Consider the following 14,003-nt stretch of genomic DNA (forward strand, 5'->3'; position numbering starts at 1 on the left):
TTCTGGACCCTCAAGATATACAGGAACTTTGTGCTGTGTGGCTGTTAATGTGGGCTCCCCAAGCTAATAGGGATGTGTCTGTAATAATGGTCCTGTCCAGAGAGGTGGAGAGAAAAGGAGATGACCATGCATACCTGACAAGGGTTTGTCCACCATAGCAGGGAAGACACTACCTTGGCCGAAACTGTTACCATGGAGTTCATGGAATGGCGGTTTGGGGAATATACTGACTGCAGTCACATTTAAAGGTTGGCATAGGTGCATATGACCTAGGAGAGAGACAGACATGTCTTGAACGGTACTTAAGGGTTGCTTGTGATGCGAGCTATGATATTGTTCATGGTCTGGAATCTGTCCTTGGGCAGGTACACTCTTGCAGTGATAGAATTCAAGGTTGCCTGATGAAGTCCAGAGATTATGTGGTGCGGGGGGCGAGAACAGATTTTTTGGCATTTACATTGACTCCCAGTGAGGAGAGAAGGTGTAGCATTATGGAAGTTGATGCATAGGCATGCTGGCGGGATTTGGCAACAAGGAGCCAGTCGTTGAGATAGGGAAAGACAATGAACCCACAACATCTGACATGGGCTGCTACTACTGAGACTATCTTGGTAAAGACTCTCTATTCTGAAGGGGAGTACTCTGTACTGAAAATGTTCGGTGCCTACCATGAATCCGAGGAATCGTCTCTGAGTGGGATGAATGTCTATGTCATATTGAGAGCCATGAACCACGTGCCCTTTTCTAAAGACAGGATTATAGTGGCCAGCGTGACCATGTGAAAACTGAGTTTGGGAATGAAGTGGTTGAGCTGGCAGAAGTCAGGATTGGTCTCCAACTGCCCTTCTTTTTGGGTACTAGGGGGTAAGCTGAATAAAGCCCTCTCCCTTGGTATTGAGGAAGGATGTGTTCTATCGCTCCTCACTGCAACAAGTAGTTCAACTCTTGTTTGAGAATACTCGTGAGAGTGACCCCTGAAGGAGGACGGGGAAGGTATTTTAGAGGAGGTAGGGATGCAAACTGTATCCTATACCCAGAGTGGATGATGTTCAGCACTCACGTGTCTGTTGTTATTCCATTCCAAGTGTTGAAAAAGAGTGCTAGACAACCTCCAAATGGTGTGTGGGGGTTGGGAGGTGTTGTGCCTAATGTTTTGTGGTTCTCAAGCACCCATCAAAAATAATGTCGAGCCAGGGGTTGAGGTTAGGATGCAGAGCCTGTTGCAGTGGGTGTGAGGAAGCAGGATTTTTGAACTCTCTGTCTCTTATGTGGTAGTTTCACAGAGTCTCTGATGGAAAAACTGCTGAGCCATATGTTTAGATCTGAATGATTGGCAGTTATTCCCAATGAGTGTAGGGTAGCCTTCGGGTCCTTCAGGGAATGTAGGGGCTTGTCCATCTTCTGGTTGCAGAGGTGTGATTCAAAGGGGAGGTCCTCAGTGGTATTCTGGACCTCTCTAGGGAGCCCTGATGCATGGAGCCATGACTCCCTGAGCATGATGATGGCAGTAGCCATAGCTCTAGAGGAGATATCAGCACCATTGACTGCAGCTTCTGGAGAGCAGTCTTGGCTATTAGTTTGCCTTCATCTGTCAGAGCTTGGAAACAAGCTCTGTCTTGCTGTAGAATGCTGTCAATAAACTTGGCATAGTTCAGGAAATCATATTTAGCCACTAGTGCCTGGTAATTGGCTATCCTGAACTGGAGGCTGGATGATGAGACCTTTCTTCCCAGCGGATCCAGGCATTTGCCTTATCAGTGGGAGTAGACCAGGGATATTGCTGTCTAGCACTTTCAGAAGTGGTCTGGATCAGCAGCGAGTTGGGGGTGGGGTGAGAAAACAAAAAATTCTGCTTCTTTGGCTGGCACATAATAACCTTCTCTGACCTTTTAGGGGTATGAATGCAGGTGACAGGGGTGTGCCGAACTGTCCTAGCTTGCTCCAGTATGACTTCATTAATGGGGAGTGATATTCTGCTGGATCCGGATGTGTGGAGGATATCTAAGAATTTGTTCTGGGAGTCCTGGACCTCTTCAAGAAGAATCTGAAGTTCTCCAGCAACTCTGTGAAAAAGGTCTGAGAACTGCCTGAAGTCATCGGGGCTGTGTGGGGAGAATAGGAGTTACTGCATCCTCTGAAGATGAAGATGGTAGTCTTACTGGTAACAGTGGAACTGCTGGATCCAGAGAGTAATGCTCCTCCTCTTCTTCTATCAGCTCTCGTGGCAGATCTGAGCGTCCCCTTAGAGAGGAGACAAAGGGTGACTCGTTGGCAATTTGGATCAACTCTGCAGGGGGGTACTGATCCCAAGCCCCCCAATATGGCCAGTAAGAAGGGGTCTGTAGGTGGTCATGGGGCCTTTATGAAATGGGGTACCAGCAGCTCAGAGCTAGATGAGGCAGAAGTTAGTCCTAAACAGGTGCAGATCTTTTGGGTGGTGGAAGATAGGTAGGATAAGAGAAGAAAGATTTCTCAGGTGGTCTGGAATCTCTGGATGAAGAGAAGGCTGATTCCAACTCCAGTGGTGGTATGCTTGATGTCACTGGAGGGGAGATGTATTCCGCCTATGGGATGGGTGATAAACTCCTTCCAGCAGTCTACTCCCTTGGTGGAGTTTTCTTCCTGGAGAAGGAGGGGATTCCAGATCCAGGAAAGCAAAAATGTCATGTAGGGTGGCAACGGATTCAGACCTCCCCAGTGAGAGGACCATCTACTTGTTTGAGTCACCAAAGCCAACGATGAGGGAGATGCCTGAAGTTAACAGTGATCAGATTTAATTGGTGCCAATGGATCCTAGGGTTTGGGAGGTGCTGAGGATGATCGTACCAAAGGCATGTGGTCTGGTACTGATGCAGCCCAATACTTATGGGCTTTCTTATAATACCTCTGGGACCTAAGACATACTAAGCCCTCATGGGCCAAGGTGATGGGCTTACTTAGAGATGAATCAGACTTCTTTGAAGTGGATTTAGAGGAAGACTTAGTCACATGCTAATGAGAGTGCTTCCTGACGAGATCCCGCATGTGAGGGGTATATTCTCCCACACCAGAGTCGAAGCTTGCAGCAGAAGGCACACTCCTTGCTGAATTAGGATGATGTATGGGGGAGTTCCCTGGCTTGGGTCCGATTGGGGTCTCATGGTATTCTCCATGAGGTATTTGCAGAGACAAAGTTCCCACCTTTCTCGTGCACAGCTGGGGAATGATTGGCAGATACTGCACCTCGCTGCGTTGTGAGCTTCCCCAAGGCAGTACAGGCAGCACTGGTAGTTGTTGCTGACCAAGAAGGATTTCATGTAGAAAGCATGGAGTTTGAAGCCCATAGTCCTGGGCATAGTCCGGTACCTGAATGGGTTGCATGGTGGAGGGGGTCCCCCAAGGAGAGTAATCTAAACACTGAAGAACTATATAATTCTAACTGTTAAAACTGTTTACAAACTAGGTAATTCTTATTTTGTAGGACAAAGCCCAAGCTGCAGACCCTGAAGGTTCCAACCAGGACCATGTGGCGGTGAGGAGGAACTGGAAGAGGTGCTCGATCCACCCCACCCTTTATTCCCTCGGTCAGAGGCACAAGATGAGCCAGGATGCATGTGTAGACCAGCAGACACTACTTTCAAAATCTCTGGCTTCCAAACACATGGTGTGCATGTGTAACCCACAGTGGAATACACTGGGGACTATCACTTGAAGAAGAAAGTCAATTATGAATTAGCCTTTGCCTTTGAGCATTACAGTCATAACACCAGAAAACCTTTCCATCCATTGAGCAATATTTCACAATTATTACCCTCAAAGCCAGGCATTAACCATGAGCACATATTAAAGATCGACATGCTGGTTCAGCAAAGTGTCTTGTCTAAACCAGGACACCTCCGATTATATAAAATGCCAGTTTGGTACAAATCCTCACATCAAGAAAAAAACCATGTAAAAGATTCATGTCTTAGGAAAAGACCTGATTGTGAAAAGGAATGTAAGGGGTTGTGTTTCAGAGCAATAGAGCTAGGTGGTAAAGTAGACTATACCCTGTTTTTTCAAAGAAGAACCTCCTCTTGTGTCCTTAAAACTTTAGAGAAAAATGTGTACAGTTGGAAATGTTTTAAACTTTTCTTAAATATTGAAATGACAAACACCTTTGTGAAATGCAGACTTTCAACAATGTTAATTAACTGCAAAGCTCCTAATATAATTCCTAATATCATTGCTATGTAAATGGTAAAATGCTTTATATACCAACCTGAAATCTAAGGACCTTGCTAAACTAATTACTAATACAAAAAGCCATTTCAGTATAGAATACTTCTAATAATGGGGAATTAATTAAATTGGCATGATCAAACAACTCCCTCAACCAATTCAGGAAGAGAAGAAGAATCATCTCTCCAAAAATTGTTATGAAGAATAAACAACTTCTTTAATAACTATTTAGACTAAACACAATAAGAATTCCTGAATCTTGAAAAGATTTTGTTGGCTTGAGAACTAAAAACTTTTAAGTTTAAATTTAAACTTAAGTACACTAAATTTTAACTATAATTAAAAGAAGTGTTCAGAATTTCTGAAATCAGAATTTCATTTCCTGTCAAACACCAATAAAATTTAATGACTATCTCACATAATGGACTAAATAAAAAGAAAGTTAAAACTAACGTTAAAAATGATCTGATGCTTTCTCCCCACAAAAACAACAACAAAAACAAAGGCAATTATAGAGTGTTGCATGCTCATTAGGCAGACTGTATGTTCAGGAGCTGAAGGTGTCACCTATGCCAACCCCCCAGGCCATGGAGCCAATGAAAGAATGGGAGCAACCAACTTTGAATCTATGCAAGTCTGAAAGAGGTGTGTTTTCATATAATTCCCCGGAAACAGGAAGGAGAAGGGTATTAAAAAACTCTGAAGTGAGCCCCCCCATTCCACCTCCTTCACCCAGCTATCCTGCTCAAACAGCATGCCCTCCACAACACATCCTGCCCACCTGTACAAGCAAGCTACTACTGACAGATGAAAAAGAACAGAGAAGACTCAAGAGGAAACCAACACAGGAAAAACCTCCCCAATACTTCAACATGGATTGGTGAGAGAAAGTGAACTAAAACACTACCAAGGGATTAGAGTTAAAAAATCTTGTAATAGTTTTGTTGAGTCATGGAAATGCTGTTGTAATTTAGGACAAACAGATTCTCATGTTAATCACCAAATGGTTAGACCAGGGGTCGGCAACGTTTGGCACACGACCCATTAGGGTAATCCGCTGGTGGGCCATGAGACATTTTGTTTATGTCGACCGTCTGCAGGCATGACCCCCTGCAGCTCCCAGTGGCTGCAATTCACCGTTCCTGGCCAATGGAAGCTGTGGGAAGTGGCGTGGGCCACAGGGACATGCTGGCTGCCGCTTCCCGCTGCTCCCATTGGCCAGGAATGGTGAACCGTGGCCACTGGGAGCTGCAGGGGGCTGTGCCTGTGGACGGTCAATGTAAATAAAAATTCTTGCGCCCCACCAGTGGATTACCCTGATAGGCTGCGTGCCAAAGGTTGCTGATCCCTGGGTTAGACTATGTATTCCTGCAAAGGAGATAGGGAGTAAACATTGATAAACAAAGAAAGAGTCCGATTTCAATGGATTAAGGTTCTTAATATTGGTCAATTGTCCTGATTTAAGATAGCTCCTTAAATGGCTTATTATAAGTAACTGATTTCATAAGATTTAGATTGCTTACTTTGCCCAACTATAAACTTTTTAGCTTATCCATGATATGCCAAACAGGACCTAATATTTTTAGTAATTTTTAACATAAAATTCCTTGGCATCCAGCGATTTAAAATTACTCCTTTTTACCCCACACTTACATTTTGTCCAGAAAATCCATGAGAGGTCGCAGCACAATCTCAGCATCGATAGCAGCATTGTTCTTATTGGCTGATACGTTTCCATTTCCTCTCATCTGATTTAGCTCAAAGCTCATCTGTCTCACACACTCCTCAATAACAAGCTGGAAACTAAAGAGAAAAAAAGAGAGCGGAGGAATTATAGGACAGAAGATGACTATTTACGTTCTGCTCCATCAACTTCATCGATGAACACAAAATTATTTGTGAGCAGATATGAAGCCCACATGCTTAAGGCACTGTATGCTTTAGAAATTGAAAATAACCATTTCTAAGGAGTTATAGTTCGTATAAGGCCAAACAATATACTTACCATTGCCGTTCGTGTTTTGCTTTCCTTTTACATTGTCCATATCCCTACAGGAGTCCTAGTAACTATTTTCTGATAGGAATTACACAATAAGAAGGTGAATCAGAGACTTTAACTGAGGTATTAAGATAGACATCAGTGTTAGCCAGCACAATTATTCCTGCTTTTAGTTTTGGTATGAGGGGATTACAGACACAAGTTCTATTTACATGTATTTTTAAAAGGGGTGTTGTCAAATATTCTCTCTTTTTGGTAAATTTTATATTTATTTGGTGTCAATATCCTCCTTCAAGATAGAAAATAACAAGACTTCTAACAATTTGTCCTAGTTGGCTAAACTGGACGTTTTCTTGTCATGAGTCATGTGCCAACACAGCAAAGTTTTGTTTACTATTTTGTAACTAGTTAAGAGAGTTTTGCTTCATAAACCTTTATGCCAGATGCATTTTATGGGACTATCTGGCATTTTAAATTCAAAAGTGGGGACAGATTTTCTATTCTGAAGAACTGACTTCCACACAGCTGAAAAACTAGAGGAGATTGGGGACTGATAGGTCTGTATAAATTAGTTCTGTTTACAAGTGTGGGAGTGGAAGTTATTCTCAATTCCCGACAAATTGAGTTTACTGATTCAGCTCATTTCTTGTTTTCCTAGAGGTTCAATTCTCTTCCGATATAGCAACATCTGCCTGACAGAAAATCTAGGAGTGACACAGGGACAGTATGGCCATAGTGAGGACTTCAGTTGGTACATTTAAGCAGTGCAAAACTGAGTATTCAGAGTCTGCATCTGAGAAGTAAACGTACCACAAGAGAAGTAAAAGTACCACAAGTACCACAGGGGCAATAAATATGATAATCAATTCTAAACCCATTCATAATCAAGTTGAATAGATAAGCCTGTCGCTAAAGAATCTACAAAAAACAATTAGTAAAAGACCAAACAAGCTAAGTGAAAACAGACTGAAAAATCCCAGCTATTGTGCTTCACCACAAAAACCCAACACAAAAACCCACATGAACACATCTGATAGCCAAGAAGACAGAAGGCTTTTCTAGTGACATCTACTCAGAAACCAACTTTGAAATGAATAAAGGGGAGCCCCAAAACCAATGCATGGCACAGTTCCAGTTCCTCCTCAGAATTCTTCTGGCTGCCAGTGGTGCTCTCAAAGCCACCTCTTTTCTCATTCAGATTATGCAGGGAGTGGGTGTCCCCTAGCACCCAAACTGCTGCATCTTGTTCAACCACAGTTAGTTGAGGCAATGTTCGCTGCTTGGCACTATGGACAACTCCATCCTGAGCAAACTGCTGCCACACTTATTAGCTCAGCATGGCCACGTGGGCGGCCTCTAAAAGAATGAGAAGAGACTCAGAGGTGGCAGAAAGCCTCCTAGAGAAGTTTTACTTGGTTTTCTTCAGAGTAAGACTGTGAAGCTATCTGGGTGCCCTTGTGCTGATTTTTGGTTAGAGGGTGTCACAGGCACAAACTGTGGACAAATTTAAGGGAGAAGAAAGCATATGAGAAATGCACAAAGCCAAATTGGGGAAACTTTGACCAACTTTGGCAATGGGAATGAAGGCTGTTGGATGACTTGTGCTAATTCTCCTGGCTTTTCTGCAGAAGAGTGAAAAATATAGGCCCCTATGACCACTCGTTCTTATCTTAACAAAGTGGTAGATATTTTCTTTAAATTAAAAAACTATTTCACCCAGAAGATTATATCAATTTTAGGAAAAGTCAAACACGGGCTTCATCTAGTTAATGGTGACCTTTTAAGACAGGGAGAGAAGAGACCACAGGGAGCTAGTACAGGTATTATCCACCATTTAATTCTTGGCTGACATTTCCCCTTCTTACTAAGTCACTTAATTTTCCCTATTATTTGGGTTGTCTCAGCCTATTAATGATCTGAGGCAGCCATGATTCTTTCTCAATTATATTTATTAAAACCAAGTGCAGCATCCTTTTCCATAGTTAATGAAGCCACACACCAAAAAGGATAGCAGTCTACACAGATTGTATGTCTATGGCATTAACTGTTACTGAGCAACTAAAACTTTCACCTACCTCCCACCATTGCAGATTCCTGAACAAGAATTCCTGAATTCTTATATTCCTTTCAGAGCAAAAGCAAAAACAGTCCTATTGTTTTTGCTTCCAATAGCAAGACTCAGCTATGTTGCTGGTATAATGCAAGCCGCATTCTGGTCAGCCACATGCACACTGATTCAAGAGTAAAACTCACTAGCTGATTCCCGCAGACCAGACACTGGCAGAGCAAATGACTCAAGAGGGCTTCACAGTGACCATTTGAAGAAAGGTAAATTCAGACAGGCTACCTGAGTGGGGCAGGCCACTGGACAAAGCTATCAGTCTCAGGGAATCAAAACACACACAGTAAAAGAGAGGTTGAACATTGTATTAGTTAAGAAAAAATCAAACCATTTTTATCTTCCAGATGCAGAAAGTAAAGTTTCCAGCTGTGTCCCTATAATCCATTCATGCCCACACACTAGTTTTAGTGTTGTTTGGAGGTGAGAATACTGCTGTATTTTCCCAGACAGACAGAGACACACACATATACATGCAATGGATCTGGCTACATTGGAGCAAGCTGCATGTGAAAAGACAATCACCCAATGTAGTCAATGGATTGGCTTTTTGGCTATGCACATCTGCCTGGTTTGAGGCACAGTGGAGTCTTTTTAATGGTTGCCATCACTGTAGCACAAATTCTTTAAGTACGTTTATTACCTTGCGCCATAGGCGATGCTGAGCTCATCCAGTACGCTACCGAGTTTCACCTGAAGTTCTTTGAGAACAGCACTAGCGTCAGGATCCAGCTGGAAAGAGGTTATGAGTAATATTATTCTTCTGTATTCTTCTCACATGCAGTCTATTTCTCTGTTACAATTAATGGATTAGGCATTCCGTACATTCATTGTACTACACTACTAGAAAACAAATATGGAAACACCAACTAGAATAGGAAATGTTCAGTTAGCCTTAATGTCCAATTATTATAGCACTAACAGTGCAGAATAAATTGTTCAAACGAAATAAGAAAGAATTACCTTACAAGAAAACAAAAGAGTATCATTAATGGGACTGGTATAGAACAGTTAACAAGATTATTAGAATTTCAGAAATCCCCTCAGCAAAGGTGATATATGCTAGTGATAACAAGAGGCTCACGTATGAAAAGGTCAACGGTGCTTGTTTTAATAACCAATTGTTTTTATATTTTTTGTACATAATACTCTTTTGTAGGTGGCATTTTTAAAATTTACATTGAAGGTGTTTCCACAGTGTTTCCACAAATACAGCTTGGAGCAGAACATCTGGCAATGAGGACGATGGCTTGAGGACAACCCATGCTGCTTCTACTTACAGGACAAGAGGAGGGGAAATCTATTAACCTTTATTCCTTCATTGTATTCCTTAAAGCCACTAAGACATACATTGGCCCAAAATAGCTTTCTCTCAAGCACAGAGCAATAAAACTCTGTGGGGGAATCAGGAAAAAGTGCTGTTGTATCTTTAATACAGGTTCTTTTTCACCTTAGGGTGAAGTGAGGGAGGAGGAGAGAGAATTAATTGTACATTTACATCTCTTCCCAGGTACAGGGCTAGGAATCCATGCACAGACATTTTACCTGTAATGCATTCTTTTTCAAATCTCTATCAGAAATCATTTTAAATAATACTCTGAAATTAAAGAAAAGAACACCTAGATTTTTGTCTCCTCGAATCTTGAAATTTAGAAGAAAAATAGTTTGTGACCATCATAGGATACGACTGATTAAAAGAATGTCAGCATAGTTCATTTTAATATGAATTAATAACTGACTTCCTCTTCTTTGGTTAGTCTACATTAGAATGTGATTGAATAGTCTTTAGTGATAATTGTCACATTTGCACCCAATCCTGAAGTAATTCCATATGCAGAAGTCCCAATGATTTCATAAAAAGAAAAAAGAAAAGGAGTACTTGTGGCACCTTAGAGACTAACCAGTTTATTTGAGCATGAGCTTTCGTGAGCTACAGCTCACTTCATCGGATGCATAGCTGTAGCTCACGAAAGCTCATGCTCAAATAAACTGGTTAGTCTCTAAGGTGCCACAAGTACTCCTTTTCTTTTTTCTTTTTACGAATACAGACTAACACGGCTGTTACTCTGAAACCAATGATTTCATAGGCAATGTTGCATTTGGAAGAAATACATATTCATGTTTGTCTGTACTTGTATTTATTTTTTGTTTTATTTATGAATGGGTTCATTACTCTAGTTCCTGAGTGCTTCAGAACACCTTTGTAAAATAGGTAAGCATTATTATCTGTATTTTAGAGGTGGGGAACCTATGGTACAGTGCAGTTAGGTGACTTAACCAAGATCACACAGGACAGCAGTGACAGAGCACAGACAACAACCCAGATTTGCTGACTCCTAGAACTGTGTTAACCAAAAGACTACTCATCCTCTTCTTATAGCGAACGGGTGCTCAAAGCCAATCAATCATGTTATCTCTATATTTATTTTTTACAAGCACAGAAAATCAGAGATAAAAAAAAATTAACAAAAATCTAAGATAGTGAAAGAGTGGGGTTACTATATAGGCCACAGTCCAGCAAAGTCTGCACTTAACTATGAACACCAATAGTCCCATTGAGTAGGGCCTCCGGGGGACTAATGTGCTTAAAGTTAAGAAATACATACACATTATCAATTTGATAATACAGCCAAGGGAATGTAAACAACAAAGAAGTTTGTGAGCTCAAACCAAAACCCTAGAAGCAAACACCTCTGAAGCTTGGTGAAGTTCAAGTGGACCTAGATCCAAACTTTGCAGTTGGTCTTCCCTCTGTAATAGGCTGAGCCAAAAGTCTGGATGAGGAAGCTTGGATTCAAACCTTGTGGCTTGAACCAATCTCAAACTTTTATAATCTGAGAAACTCATTAATGTCGCTCTGATATTTACCACTGGACTGTTCAAAGAGGTCTTTTACCTCTACTCTTCCTGTGGATGATGTTTTTCCCACAGTAAAACACGGTTTTACTGACAGTGCAAACTTCTTCCTTAATGATCTTTTTCCTTAGTAAGTATGGCTGATAAAAACAAACTAATCTTATTGAATAATTCATACTGGGAATCAATATTAGAGTTGGCTGAGTAATGCAAAGAATTTTCTGTGCTCAATATATAGAAATGAACTTGATTAAGGCATTGCATCACCTTTGTTTTCACTTTTTGCGAACATTTGAGGATGGATCTATAACCATGGAAAAAAGATTTTAAGCACTTGCAACTTGAATATTCACCCGGCCAATGGGAGCTGCGGGAAGCAGCGGCCAGCACGTCACTTCAGCCTGTGCTGCTTCCCACAGCTCCCATTGGCCAGGAAAGGAGAACTGCGGTCACTGGGAGCTGCGGGGGGTGGAGAGGCGGTGCCTGTGGACGGTCAACATAAACAAAATGTCTCTCGGCCTGCCAGCGGATTACCCTGATGGGCCGCGTGCCCAAGGTTGCCAACGCCTGTGACATATAGCAAATATTAAATTTGCATATGCATATGAGCATTCACATTGAATGTGGTATATTTTATATGGAACAGGATATACTAGGTAGGCAGGGTTTTGAAAACCCCTTGCCAGAACCCTGGCATGCAAACAAAAAAGTTAGAAAAGCAGCTTATCCCCCTCTTTGCAGCTAAAATCACAAAGCCTAATGAAATTACTTTGAATGAGCGGTTGTTATGATAACCAATAATTACAGACCAATAAATGTAATACACATACTAAATTTATCTGGAACAGGACACTGGTTGGCCAAAATGGTTTTGCTGGTGCAACTGTTAACTTTTGACTCTGTACCAACCTTAGACTATTTAAAGAGTGTGTGCAAGTTTTAAAATTCTTAGCAGATGTTCGTGCTTTCAAAGTGCAAGAAAAAGTTTGTGCAAAAACTTTGCAAAACTGGAGGTCATGGATAGAAAATCCAGCTTTCTGCATGCTCACAGGCCATGCTTATCAGTGCAATGCCATTCAAAGGAGTGGAATATGAAGAGCTACACTCCTTGGTTGGATATATGTTATATATCTATAGGCATTTCAATGAGTTCAAGATTATAGGATTACTAAATTTGGAGGTACCATCAAGTTATTTTGGTTTAATAACAGTGAATACTCCATGGGACAAAACAATAATCTAGGATGCAGCCAAGATGTGCATTTTTCACTCACTTTATCTCGGGCTCTTTGAATGCCAGTCAGGTCCCCAACATAAATTAGAGCGGCCCTCAGACAGGTGGGATGCAAAATGACCCAGCCATGCTGCATTTACCCCAACCATGCCTACTGTTGCGTTCATGGGATTGTTGTGGATGTGGCTGTGGCCGAGCAGCCTCTTTGGGTTTGTCTACACAGCAAAGAAAAGCCCGCGGCTGGCCTGTGCCAGCTGACTTGGGCTTGCAGGCCTTGGGCTGTTTCATTGCTGTTTAGGCTTCCGGACTTGGGCTGGAGCCTGGACTCTAGGACCCTGTGGGATAGGAGGGTCCCAGAGTTTGGGCTCCAGTAGGAGCCCGGCAGTCTACACAGCAGTGAAACAGCCCCACAAACTGAGCCCAGTGAGCCCGAGTTAGCTGGCATGGGCCAACCATGGGTTTTTCTTTGCTGTGTAGACAATACCCTATGGCTCCACACTTTCAAAGGCTCCTCCTATGCACAGGGCTGATCCAGTGGCTGGCTAAGATGACTTTCAGGAAGTTTTGTACTGGGGGAGTGGTGTACAGCAGCCCAAGGTATATCAGCACATCAGGTCATTTATCTTTTATGGATATGTCAATCTATTTGTTTGTTATCATGCAAAACACGTTTGTTAACATGCACTGCATCACTAAAAAACCAAAGTAACTTAAATAGCAATGTTCAGTGGAAATGGGAAGCAATTACAGTGCATAACTGTCATTTCCTTAACTGTTCTAAAACACTCAAGTCCACATTGTGACTACATTTTGAGACAGTGGCACAATACTGACAATATAAAATCACAACAATCTTACAAGAGAGTTTTGTACTTATAAAAGGTCTATTATCTTTCCAGTACTTTCAACAAGTGGTACTGATGTGTGGTATATAACATCTGCTGTTTTTTAGGGAAGTTTTTATGTAGAGAATGTACTCTAGCAAAGCCAGAGTGTTCTGAATTCATGGCATGGACAACCCGCAAAGCTCGTGCTGGTTTGGCATTATAGGACACTCTATGCAATGTAATAATAATACCTGGTTCACACAGAGCACTTTTCATCAGTCAGTGTCAGAGCACTTCACAAAGCCTGTGTCTCATTCTACAGAAACCGAAACAGAGGCATGGAGAGATGAAGCGACTTAGCCAAGGTAACACTAGTGGAGTGGTAGAACCAGGAACAGAACCCAAGTCTGCTTAGTCCTAATCCAGTGTTCTATACCCTAAACCACACTGTCTCCTAACAGAGCAGTAACCAATCAGGCAACTTCTTTGCCCATACACACTGTTTTGCAGATGATCCCATAAATGCCCAGGCATAGGTGCTAAGATACTATAGGGAGCGGTGTGGGATAAGAACACAGACAGAGTTTTATAAAACCCATGCAAGTTTTTCTTGTACTAATGTTACTTGTACTAACATTTTAAGAAGATTGACTCCTACACTTTCAGAGTTGCATAGACTTCAGCTGCCATCAAATGATTGATTTCAAGGGTCAAAGTCATCTCTGGAGTAACTTTGTTTACCCCTGATGTCATCCTCCCTTGAGTTCA

The 14,003-nt window shown here is 41.8% G+C and overlaps 1 protein-coding gene across 1 annotated transcript in view; it reads right to left on the reverse strand.

Annotated features, from left to right (window-relative positions):
* UNC13C (unc-13 homolog C) overlaps positions 1-14,003 on the reverse strand; it is a 397,169-nt gene that overhangs the window by 66,530 nt on the left and 316,636 nt on the right. Inside the window, exons 25-26 of the mRNA XM_074966314.1 lie at positions 8,962-9,050; positions 5,854-6,003 (exon numbers count right to left, since the gene is read on the reverse strand). Coding sequence (XP_074822415.1) covers positions 5,854-6,003; positions 8,962-9,050 — 239 coding nt within the window. The remainder of the gene's footprint in view (positions 1-5,853; positions 6,004-8,961; positions 9,051-14,003) is intronic.

The sequence above is a fragment of the Natator depressus genome, chromosome 10 (genome assembly GCF_965152275.1).
Source record: "Natator depressus isolate rNatDep1 chromosome 10, rNatDep2.hap1, whole genome shotgun sequence".
In the NCBI taxonomy this organism is placed as follows: domain Eukaryota; kingdom Metazoa; phylum Chordata; order Testudines; family Cheloniidae; genus Natator; species Natator depressus.